Source organism: Phacochoerus africanus, chromosome 15 (genome assembly GCF_016906955.1).
Source record: "Phacochoerus africanus isolate WHEZ1 chromosome 15, ROS_Pafr_v1, whole genome shotgun sequence".
In the NCBI taxonomy this organism is placed as follows: domain Eukaryota; kingdom Metazoa; phylum Chordata; class Mammalia; order Artiodactyla; family Suidae; genus Phacochoerus; species Phacochoerus africanus.
The window spans coordinates 36,425,226-36,438,286 of NC_062558.1; the positions used below are offsets into that span (position 1 = coordinate 36,425,226).

The 13,061-nt window shown below is 38.4% G+C and overlaps 1 protein-coding gene across 6 annotated transcripts in view; it reads left to right on the forward strand.

Moving 5' to 3' along the window:
• The window catches only part of MED13L (mediator complex subunit 13L), a 322,312-nt gene that overhangs the window by 252,360 nt on the left and 56,891 nt on the right, over positions 1–13,061 (forward strand). For 4 of the 6 annotated variants that reach the window (XM_047759797.1, XM_047759795.1, XM_047759796.1 and 1 more), the window contains exons 6-9: positions 1,188–1,379; positions 1,767–1,955; positions 6,196–6,361; positions 8,989–9,093. In XM_047759797.1, coding sequence (XP_047615753.1) covers positions 1,188–1,379; positions 1,767–1,955; positions 6,196–6,361; positions 8,989–9,093 — 652 coding nt within the window. The remainder of the gene's footprint in view (positions 1–1,187; positions 1,380–1,766; positions 1,956–6,195; positions 6,362–8,988; positions 9,094–13,061) is intronic. The other 2 variants (XM_047759799.1, XM_047759800.1) reach the window with 2 other exon arrangements.

A 13,061-nucleotide genomic window follows, 5' to 3' on the forward strand; every position in this document is an offset into this window, starting at 1 on the left:
TAGTGTGATAATCTCCAGGTCCATCCATGTTGCTGCAAATGGCATTATTTTATTTGGCTATATATGTTTTGATTGATACGCTGTATTATCCAATTGTTTTTAAAAAATAAAGCCATCTCCAAAAAAGAACCTTCCAATTAATTCCTATCGTGAGTTTTTTTTTTTAATAAATCAGAATTAAAGAAAAGTGACTTTGATCCCCACAGAAATATTATTCGGAAGATTGAAGTACTCAGTGTGAGACTAAGATCTGCCAGAGTTATACAGTATTGGTTAACTACATTTTTGTGTCTAGCTCAGTGAAAATGACATCAAGGTAAAATAGTGAAAGAGTAAGATAGAGGGACTTTGAGTCCTTTACTTTTAGTAAATTAAATTTTATTTAGAATTGTTTCATCACCAGACCTCCAAAATAGTCAGAATTGAAATTATACATAACATTATGTTTCAGACATGGTACATTAAGACATTGCTGCTATTAGACATTTTATTTATACATTATTTTTAAATTACCTCAAATATTTACGAAGTCTCAGGAAACAATAGGAAGAATGTTCAAATTCTAGTCTGGTTTGGGGGTGTATGTATTGAATGGTCTTCTGTCATGGAATATTCAGTGTACACATTGTATAAGTTTTTATCAGACAGATGTTTATATATTTTAGTGTGTAGATAGTTTATATATATTGTGTGTTGATGTAGCTGTCTGATAGTGTTATACTTCCCCTATTTGATTTCCTTCAGAAAATGTTTTGAGTTGAGAGGCATACAAATAAGAAGTACTTTTTAAAAATCACACTTTAAAAGGAGTTAGGGGAGTTCTTGCTGTGGCTCAGCGGGTTACAAACCCAAATAGTATCCACGAGGATGTTGGTACAATCTCTGGCCTTGCTCAGTGGGTTAAGGATCTGGGATTGCCATGAGTTGTGGCTCGGATCCTGCGTTGCTATGGCTGTGGTGTAAGCCAGCAGCTGCAGCTCCAATTCGACCCTTAGCCTTGGGAACTTCCATATGCCTCAGGCTCAATCATAAAAAGCAAAAAAAAGTTTAAAAAAGGATTTAGAAAATAAAGAGCAATATACATTGGGATACTATGCTTCCGCCTAAAATGTCTGTATATGTAGGATTACACTCAAGTAGGAATTATTACTCTGATTTGTAACATATGTTTCTCTTCTCTGCTGTAGTACTGGTAAGTCCTTATGGCTTAAATGGCACACTAACAGGCCAAGCATACAAGATGTCAGACCCAGCCACCCGAAAGTTGATTGAGGAATGGCAGTATTTCTACCCAATGGTGCTGAAAAAGAAAGAAGAATTGAAAGAAGAGGAGTTGGGATATGATGATGATTTCCCTGTGGCAGTAGAAGTAATTGTTGGTAAGAGAAAATATTTTGCCTGAAGAACTTAATTCTATCTCCTTCATCTTCTTTAATTTAAAAAGATAATCATTCAGTTTCATCAAAAATAATCTCCATAATTTCCCCATCTTTTTGAATTCTCTTGACACAGTGGTATTTGCTGAGTAGCTATCTTGCCTGAAGCAGGAATGGTCCCTGTATTCCAAATGCTATTATGATAATGTTGGAACACATGTTTAAATAGCTATTAACTTATGAAAGGATGAAACCTATCACTTTTGGCGGTACCTACTGAGCATCTCATATTCACCACTGATCTTGGATTCTAACCACTGGAAGAGTAGATTTGGCAGTGGAATATGAACTTTTTATCAGACCTAGTTCTCTTACTCTTTTTCCTCACAGGTGGTGTTCGGATGGTTTATCCTTCGGCTTTTGTTTTGATCTCTCAGAATGACATCCCAGTTCCTCAGAGTGTTGCTAGTACTGGAGGCCATATTACAGTTGGGCAGCAGGGATTTGGTAGTGTGAAGGATCCAAGTAACTGTGGCATGCCTCTTACCCCTCCCACCTCTCCAGAACAGGCTATCATAGGTGAGTACAACCTAGGAATGTCCTGAGTGGAGGAGATTCACTCCCAAATCGTATAGTTCCCTTGCTGTGAAACAGGTGAGAAAACACATTGAGAAATTCCTGGTAGAAAAGATGGAGCTAGAGTAACATGGGAATTTCACAAAATGAAGAAAACGAATTATAAATAAACAGGATTTATGTGCTTCAGAATTTTAATTGTGCCCATACTAGTTTTTACTCCAATTAACCAGTTTCGTTGTTTATCTTAAGTTCTGCCCTTTTGTACTGATGCTGCATGCACACGTATGTGTGCGCACAGTCACACACACATACAGAGTCAGGAGACAAGATGTAAGTTGCTTTTACTTTTTAAACGAATGGGAAATACTGAATTGGAGAATGGTTGATGCCTTTGCCCAGGTGACTGTTGCTAGCCAAGAACAAGTCTTGGTTTAGTTCTCTTTTTTTATTATAGTATAAAGTAGGTCTAACATTCAGAAGCTCTGAATAAGTGCTTTGTCCTTTCAATAATATGTCTGCATTAACGATAAAAATTAATTATATTTGAAGAATTTGTCATCTTATGGAAATATTCAGAAATTTTTTTAATTGAGAGGATTTTGCCTTCTTTATTAACATTTTTGCTGTTGTAATTGACTTCATTTTAATTGACAATCTAATCACTAAGAAAAGGATATTCATCATACTTGAGCAGAAATGAGATTATTTTTAGGCATTTAATGTAGACCATCTTGGCAGAAGCATCATAATAAATAAAGTCTCGGCTCCTAAACTTTGAAAACAGACCATGAAGCATGATACATGCTCACTTAGTGGTTTTCATGAGGATTAGATAAGATTTCAGACTTTCTAGCATAGTGCTTGGCATGTAGTGAAATTCAGTTTATGGTTAAACAATATATTGGGGAAAAAGTGTAGACTTTGCTATTGAACACACCTAATTTTAAAACCTAGCCATAGTTTTTACTAGATGAGTGACTTTATTTAATACTTGATCTGAACAATCAAGTTTCCTGCTTTGGTAAATACTATATAATTTCCAGGGTTGTTATACATACTAGACCATGTACTTGAGAGTGTTTGGTATACAGTATAGCAATATACAAAGTGCTCAAAACTCCATTTACATCACACAATATTAAGTTACCTGGAAGGAATTACTCAGATACTGTGTGTAGGACATAGAAATAGAGACTCTGTAGGAGTCTCCTAGTGGCTCAGCAGGTTAAGGATCCAATGTTGCCACCACTTGGCCCAGGTTGTTTCTGTGATGCAGGTTCTGTCGCTGGCTCTGGAACTTCTGCATGCTGCAGGTGTGGCAGGGGGAAAAAAAAAGCCATGTAGTTGCTAAGATGCTGAAAAGATGTACATCCAGCTCTAATATGATAGAGCAGAGCATTTGGATGATCCCTTGTGAAAGGATTTACTAGCAACGAATTTTTGTTAAAACTACTTTAAACTAAAAAAGCAAAAGATACTCGTGTATTCTTTTATAATACTATCATAGAGGAGATATATTAATATAAAGTATAGAATTATGAATATGTTGAAAAGTGTTAATCATATTTCATATCAAAGTTTGGATTTTTAACAGTTATACTACATAAGTTCTCATCAATTTATGTTTTATGCTTTTGTTTTGCCCGGTGCTTAATGAAAGTTGTGTTCAACTTAAAATTGAAAGCCTGCAATGTACCTGATGCCTTGACCTCTGATCAGTTCAGAACTCTAAATTTCATAATTCAAAAAAAGTTTTATTATGGTGGTTTTCACCTGTAGAATTCATAACTGTAGATCATCACATTTCTTTCATTCTAACTACGTGTCTGTCATCCTGCTAGGCCCTAGGTAAATAAATCTCTTGATGTTTTCTTACTCCATAAAACAGGGAAACAAACAAACAAAACTGAATAAAAGTCACTGGTATATTTGTTGTAAATGAATTTGTCCAAATTTTTACAGTATAGTAACATTGAATTATAGCTTAGGATGCCTAATATTCCGTCGGCGAGAATCCTGCTCAGCCTTGTTATTCTGCACTTGACTAATGTTGAGCATTGCCATGTTTTCCTAGATATAGGACAGAGTGGGTTACTCTGCTCTTTAAAATGGCCGGGTATCACCTAGATTAGCAGCAGACCTAGGAGGGCCCAATGCTCTGCCTTCTATGGGAGAGGTTCATCAGTTTTCCTCTTCTGTTTATGGTGATAATTGTAAGAAACAACATTCAATATGCATTTAACAGCATGGGGTACAAGTCTCATTTAATTTCATGTAAGGTATCAGCCACATTTTAGTTTAATCATTAAAAGCTACTGAAAAGCATTAACCCAACTTTATTTTTTTATTTTTTGTCTTTTTTTTGCCATTTATTGGGCCGCTCTCGTGGCATATGGAGTTCCCAGGCTAGGGGTCGAATCGGAGCTGTAGCCACAGCAACACGGGATCCGAGCCGCGTCTGCGACCTACACCACAGCTCACGGCAACGCCAGATCGTTAACCCACTGAGCAAGGCCAGGGATCAAACCCACAACCTCATGGTTCCTAGTCAGATTTGTTAACCACTGTGCCACTACAGGAACTCCTAACCCAACTTCAATCAGAAAAGATTCTATGGCTTGCTTTCCCCACCTCCTCTCCTGTTTTTGTCATAAACATTTCCCTTATGATACCATGGACTTGTGATCTGTTTGGCTGTATTGAAGGGTGTTTGGGGAAAAGGGTATGTTATCTACTTGTGTTTATTTTTCCATTTTGCCTCATTTTGTAATAGGCATTGAAAATCCATTGTAAAAATAAAAAATGAATTATTTTGTACTGTGAACCAAGTTCAGAGAACTTTTAAGATAAAAAGTAGCAGTGAAAGACTAAATTTTTTGTCTCCATTAACTTATCTCATTTGTGTTATAACAGTATTTTTCTGGGGAACAGGAAAGCTTCTGTTCCTACGAATAATATCATTTGGGGTTTGTTCCTTCTCTCTTTCTTTCTTCCCCTTCCTTCCTTCCTTTCTTTCTTTCTTTTTTAAATAGAGCTGAGCTAACTTATGTAAAGGTTGTTTTGCATTGATACCAAGAGTATTAGTTTGTGATATAAGGTTGCTTCTTTTTCAGATGAGAGTGGAGACTTTCAGAGCGCTTAGAATTGATTATTTCAGTCAAGATGTTTTGCATCATAGTTTTATCAAGCATAAAGCCCACAATATATTTATGAAATCAAATAGATAAAAGTAATTGAATCAAAATTTAATACTGGAAAATGACTTCAGTATTTGTGTCGTATGAGATGGAAGTAGTAGAATACTTATAATCAGTAACCAGTATTTGGAGTTCCCTTCAGGGCTTAATGGTTAATGAACCTGACTACGATCCATGAGGATGCGAGTTTGACCCTCGGCCTCACTCAGTGAGTTAAGGATCTGCCATCACCTTGAACTGTGGTGTAGGTCACAGATCCTGTCTTACTGTGTCTGGGGCGTAGGCCAGCAGCTGTAGCTCCAATTCGACTCCTAGCCTGGGAACTTCCATGTGCTGCAGGTGCAGCCCTGAAAAGCAAAAATAAATTAAAAAAAAAAAGTATTATCAGCAATTAATGTGGATGTAATAGAAAATGGATTACATACCAAGTATAGTTGGGGAACTAAGTGGAATTATTAGAAGCCAGTGAATTTTTAATCATCTGATATAAAATGTTGAGTCAACCTCTTTCGGTGGTTTAGTGTTAAGCTTTTACAAATAGTGTCAGGCATAAAGATGAAGAGTTCCACAAATTCAATATTTGACCTTGTTAAAAAGTTCTTTCTCCTACCCAGGGCACTATGTGCAGTTGTTACATAGCCCTTTAGTTACATGAGCATAAAGCTCCCTCTACTGTTAATTGTTCTGCCTTGGAACTTACTGCATTGGGATTTAAAATTTCAAGCAACCATGCATGTTTATATCTTTAATATTGTTGTGTTTGAACCCTCACATGTAAATGGTCTCCAGGACCTGTGAAGTAGGAATGCCTCTGAAAGGATATGGCCTTGAGGGTATGTGAGTGCATGAGTATTGATGTGATTGAAAGCTATACTGATGGCAGATTTACTCATAGCTACAGATAGTGTTATTGTCAGGAGTAGTAGCAAAACTGCATGATGAGTTTCAACAATTAAAATATTTATGTTGAAAAAGCCAGCAGTCTATGTACTAGAAGACCTTTTCAGAAAATTCTGACATTCCAGATTGTCTTCCTTTCCCAGGTGAGAGTGGAGGTACGCAGAATGCTGTCAGTCACCTAGGTTCCCAAGACGGGGGGATGATAACTATGCACAGTCCAAAGAGATCGGGGAAGATTCCTCCAAAACTCCACAATCATATGGTCCATCGAGTCTGGAAGGAATGCATCCTCAACAGAACCCAGTCCAAGTATGTTTTTTGCATTATGTCTGGATCGTGGCTTAGTGACGATGTCTCTGATTACAGCATGAAGAGGCTCAATCACATTGTGCTATTGTGTGGCCAAACCCTGAGGGGTTTTTTGATTGTTAGGATAAAAATCAAAACAAAGATGTCAAAATAATTTGATTATCCAGGAAAATTTTGAAGTTCTTGATCGTCTCAAGATTGTCATGGTGTTCATCTGACTTTAGCACAGCAGAGGTGGCTCAGAGATTCACTCTGAGTGTCAGGATAGTAATTGTGGGTTTGGCTTTTCCCTACCAATTAGTGAATATATCCTGTTTACAAAGGGAACTAACCCTCTTTGCCATGTTTTCTATTATACATTGGCCTTATGCTTAAATTGACATTTCTGAATTGAACTGATGACAGTTAGGGGGGTGTTTAGTAGCTACTCCACTCCTTTTTATTGATTTGGAAAGTTCTTTTGTTCCTCTGTTCAGCTTCCCTCCCTTGCCCCACTTCTCTTACTCTTTTATTCTTAACATATTTTTGGAAAAGAGGAGGAATTCTTTTTTTTTTTTTTTTTTTTTGGTCTTTCTGTACTTTTAGGGCCACACCCACGGAATATGGAGGTTCCCAGGTTAGGGGTCCAATCGGAGCTGCTGCTGCCAGCCTATGCCAGAGCCATAGCAACACTAGATCTGAGCCGCGTGTGTGACCTACACCACAGCCCCCCGGCAACGCCAGATCCTTAACCCACTGAGCAAGGCCAGGGATCGAACCTGCAACCTCTTGGTTCCTAGTCAGATTTGTTTCCACAGAGCCACGATAGGAACTCCAGAATTGATTCTAAGAAGAGGTGGCTGGTGACTATTTTAAATGCATAAATGGTAATACAAATAGTCATCAATAAGTGCTTTTTAACTTATCAAGATTTACATTAACATATTTTCACATCTGTTTTGATATGACTGCGATATCCACCTTTTGACTGATACAAGAACATAAATGTCTTGATTCTCTGAAGCAGAATAAATATGGACAATAACTTCTAAGCACTCATTTAGAAGTTAAATGTTTCTTTTTTTTTTTTTGTCTTTTTGCTATTTCTTGGGCCGCTCCCGCGGCATATGGAGGTTCCCAGGCTAGGGGTTGAATCTCAGCTGCAGCCACCAGCCTACGCCAGAGCCACAGCAACGCTGGATCCGAGCCATGTCTGCAACCTACACCACAGCTCACGGCAACGCTGGATGGTTAACCCACTGAGCAAGGGCAGGGACTGAACCCGCAACCTCATGGTTCCTAGTCAGATTCGTTAACCACTGCGTCTTGACGGGAACTCCTTTTTTTGTTTTGTTTTGTTTTGTTTTTTGTTTGTTTGTTTGTTTTTTGTTGTTGTTGTTGTTGAGAAGTTAAATGTTTCTTAAGTGACCACTATTCAAAGCTTTATATACACATTTAAAACATATCTTGGAATTCATACTGTGTATTTCCCAATTAATTGGCTCTAGAATAGGCTACTAGATAAATCTAAAATAATTACAATGGAAAATCGTATGCCATGTTCTAGAATTTAAAAAAATATTTCTAGGGAGTTCTCTAGTGGTTTAGAGGTTAGGACTTGGAGCTTTCACCACTGTGACCCAGGTTCAATCCCTGGTCTGGGAACTGAGATCCCACATCAAGCTGCTGCATGCATGCCTCTGGAGCGGGGGAGAGAAGATAACTCTAGTCATCATTTTCTTTAGAATTGTTGGTACAGATAGTTTCACTTCCATCTGCAATATCTAGACAATTTCCACATTAACATTTTCTTTTGCTTTTATCTTTCATTTACTATCGTTGATTTTTATTACCAGTAACCTTTCCACCAATTCCAGCAGATTAGAGCCCTTCTATCGGCAGCACAGAACAGGGAATTGAGACACCCAGAAAGGCAGGGAAGTGTGGAGAACAAGCAGAGTCCCTGCAGAGCCATCAGTGAAACACTGCAGTATCAGCTGTAGCAAAATCAGCAGTACAGAAATACTGCCCAGTGTTCTTATTTATGCAGCAAGAGACATTTTGCTACCAATTATTAGTGACTTGTGGGAGGTATTTTTGATTCTTTTAGTTTGTATTACATGTGTGGAGTGCTGCCCTTAAATGCTAGTAAATATAGGAGTTTTAAGAGTGATTTTAACAGTCTGTCTGAGAGTATATAATTTATAGATGTTGTAAAAAGGTAATTTTTAAAGGGAGTTCCCTTGTGGCTCAGTGGGCTAAAGACCCAGTATTGTCAGTGCTGCGGCTTGGGCTGCTGCTGTGGTGCAGGTTTGATCCCTAGCCCAAGAACACATGCTGTAACATGCCCTGCCACCAAAAAAAGAAAAAGTGCTGCCAGATGTTGTTTTAATTGTTCTGTGTATCACCCATGTTAAAATGTTAAAGATATTCAACTACAGTTAAAAATATTTTGAATCCTACTTCTTCTAGTGTATGGAAGTGGTAGTTTACTTTTCAGCACCCCCCCCCCCTCTGGTCTATCAGCAAGATCCCATTACTGTGTAAATGTACTCATGTCTTTTTAACATCCCCCCCCCCAACAGCACCACCAGAGCTCTGAATATTATCTCATGTTTACACAAGCCACATTTTTTACCCTTTTTTAGGAGGAGCCAAATGTCAACTCCGACTCTTGAAGAAGAGCCTGCTAACAATCTTGCTACTTGGGATTTTGTGGATCCAACCCAAAGAGTCAGCTGTTCTTGCTCTAGGTAGGTAGTGGCCAAGGCAGAAGAGTAGTCCAATAGAATGATGGAGCGTTGTGTTGGCTGTCTCCGACCACTTTTTCCACATCATTTTGCTTTGTTTTGTTTTAAATCTTCTATCTCCAGTAGAGAAGAAAAAGCTTGGTGTTTTCTTCTAAGTAAATGGTGGTTTTATTGTCAGGACTCAGAATGAGCTTTTTTAGACAACTGGCCTTGTTATCTGATTGCTCTCAGAGATTTCTTCAGAATAACTACTTCTCAACTAAGGACATCAGTTTGATAAGACAATCTCTTGCCATTTAAATGAGTTTATTTAATTACTCTTAATTTTAAAGTAGATGTAAATATCAAGCAGGATCGCCTGAATTCATAGAATTAGAATTAATTAAATACACCTATAGAAAATGTGTTTTGTTGATGTTGGTGCTGCTGACTGATGCAGGTATGTAGTAATAACATCTGCCAAAAGCTAAAATTATTGCTCATTAATTTAGATATTTGAATAGAAACTCAAATTATTTTCTGTAGAAAGTTTTTGCACTCCTCATTTATGTTGCCTTGACTTATCCCTTGTGGTAGTAAAGAATCTTATTGTCCACATTTTCATTAGGGTTCTTAAATTTCTTAAGTGTATATCAGCCTTACCACCCCCCCACCCCCCCACCCCCCACCATCTCAGGGCTCAGCTAACTATTAGAGCATATGGTGATGATAATTTACTTTGGGAGCAACCTAGAGTAACTTTGCTTCCTTTTGATATTGCTCAGTACTTATAAAACAATTTCAGTTGAAAATAAGTGTACTTAGAAGATGGCCCTTTGTTTCTCTAATTTAGATCATGGGGTTCTTAATGTGGCATAAATTGGCTTCTGGGTAGGGAGGTGGTCATGATGCCCAAGAACTCTGTAAATGCATACGTGCATGCATATATACACTTAGATAATAATTTTGACAGCTTCTTCATGTCCCCTCTTTTATATGAATTGATTCTCTTTTATCATCTCTGCCTTGGTAGTCAGCTTTTTCTTGAGAGATGCTGTAAATACCTAATGAAACTCTTGAGCGATTTTTCAAGAAGGATTTTTTTTTTCCATCTTTTTGCCATTTCTTGGGCTGCTCCCAGGCTAGGGATCGAATCAGAGCTGTAGCCACCGGCCTACGCCAGAGCCACAGCAATGCAGGATCTGAACTGCGTCTGCAACCTACACCACAGCTCACGGTAACGCCGGATCCTTAACCCACTGAGCAAGGCCATGGATCGAACCCGCAACCTCATGGTTCCTAGTTGGATTCGTTAACCAGTGAGCCTTGACGGGAACTCCAAGAAGGATGTTTTTGATGTTATTTGCTCATTAAGGGTCCTCTCTCTGAGCATGTAAGAATGTCTCTCTCTCCAGTCCCAGGATAAGTGTGGCATACTAGCTGAATACTTGGTCTACTTTTGTCTCTATGCCATTGTAAATTGTACGGCAGAAAGTGTTTTCCTATTGACGTCTAAACAGCTTATAGCCAAGTTATGGTCCGTCTTTAAGAAGTACAAAGGATAAAAAATTTTAGTGTATTTAATTTCACTTGTGCCTTCATCTTATTTTTTCCTGCTCTTTTCCTTCATCTGGATTTTTTTCACATTTTATAAATAATCTTTTTACTGATTTCTATCACATTTTTATTCGCTACTTTGAATTATTTTTACCTGAAGTGTAAATTAACAAACAACACTTTTTCTTTTGTCCTCTAGAGTTATTTCATTGTTTCCTCACCAAATTCTTAGCCCTTTCAGGTTTTCTTTGTAGATATGCATTCCATTCCATTGACTTCAAAATATTTGTCTTTAAACTTGACTTCTACTTGTACTCTAGTCTTGTATTTTGGGGTGTGCTTTTAAGATATATCCTTAATATTGACATATCTGTTCCCTCACAATTTCATACATATAGCCATCATTTTTGTTACAGTTTTTCCCTTCTCAGCCTAGAAATTATAACGTGTATTTATTTCTCTGAAGTTTCCAGATCACTTTTATCATTGCATTTCACCGTGACTTCCTTTGAAATGTCTGTTGTCATCATTATGCTTTCCTAATTCTTTCAGTCACCATGTGTTTTTGAACTATTTGGCCCTGCTTCTGATTTCTTCCCACTAAGGAACCACCCATATAGTTCACCCTCTGAGCCTGATCTTCCTGCTGCCTGCTTCGGTTAGGTCCCTTAACTGTTCACAGATTTGCAGTGATGGATGGTCTTTTAACTTACTGGCATATTCCTAATTCCAACCATTCCAACGAATGTAGCTGAGTCATTAAATGCAATTAAAAAAAATGACTTTATAAGGTTATCCACTTTGCAAAAAGTCTTTACTTTAAAGAGGCTACTGTAAAATACTTATCAGAAAGACTGGGGTGGTTAAGTGCTCTCCGAGAAGATCCAAATCTAAAAGTTTTATGTAAAAGACTTTTAGAGCTTAGGTCTTAGAATAAGCACCCTTAGAAGATATAATTGAGATATTTTCAGATGAGACATTCATCTCTTAACTGTGGTACTGTGCCCTGGAAATTTAAAGTCCAATTTCTGCCTTATTGACAATAGTCTTATGCATAGATAACCTTCTTCAAAGTCAGGATTATTTTTTTAAGAGTACCAAAGACTTTGAGTACCAAAGAGTAGTTTCATTTTTTTTTAATTTTAAAGTTTTATTGAAGTATAGTTGATTTACAATGTGAAAATTTCTGCTAGACAATATAGCGAGTCAGTTATACATGTACACACATCCATTTTACATTATTTTATTTTTTTATTTTTTGTCTTTTTAGGGCTGTACCTGCAGCATGTGCAGGTTCCCAGGCTGGGGGTCGAATGGGAGCAATAGCCGCAGGCCTACACCACAGCCACAGCAATGCCAGATCCAGACCACGTCTGCGACGTATACCACAGCTCATGGCAACACTGGATCCTTAAACCCCTGAGCAAGGCCAGGGATCAAACTGCATCCTCATGGATACTAGTCAGATTGGTTTCCACTGAGCCATGATGGGAACTCCCATTCTGTTTAAGATGCTTTTGCCATATAGATTATCACAGAATATTGGGTAGAGTTCACTGTGCTATACAGCAGGTCCCCAAAGGCCAGTCATTCCGTGTATCACAGTGTGCATATGCCATTCCCAGACACTCAGTCCATCCCTCCACTACTGCCTGTCTGCTTTGGTAGCTGTAAGTTTGTTTTCAAAGTCTATGAGTCTGTTTCTTTTCTGCAGATAATTTCATTTGTATCCATTTTTTAGATTCCTCATATAAGTGATGTCATATGGTGTTTGTCTTTCTCACCCTTAGAAGTTATAATCGAGATATTTTCAGATGAGACCTTCATCTCTTATTGTGGTACTGTGCCATGGGTATTTAAGTCCAAGTTTTGCCTTATTAACAATAGCTTTATGCATAAGCAGCCTTCTTCAAAGTCAGGATTCTTCCTTTCTTCCTTCCTTCCTTCCTTCCTTCCTTCCTTCCTTCCTTCCTTCCTTCCTCTCTCTCTCTCTCTCTCTCTCTCTCTCTCTCTCTCTCTTTCTTTCCTTTTATTTTCTTTCCTTTCTTTCCTTTTGTCTTTTGTCTTTTTAGGGCCGCTCCCAGGGCATACGGACATTCCCAGGCTAGGGGTCAAATTGGAGCTGTTACTGCTGGCCTACGTCACAGCCACAGCAACACCAAATCCGAGCCGCATCTTCGACCTACACCACAGCTCATGCATGGCAACACCGGATCCTTAACCCACTGAGCAAGGCCAGGGATCGAACCCAAAACCTCATGGTTCCTAGCCGGACTCGTTTCACTGCGCCACAACGGGAACTCCTCTCTTTCTTTCTTGGACTGCACCTACGGCATGTGGACGTTCCTACGCTAGGGGTTGAATCAGAGCTGCAGCCGCTGACCTACTCCACAGCCATAGCAACGCCAGATCCAAACTGTATCTGTGACCTATAC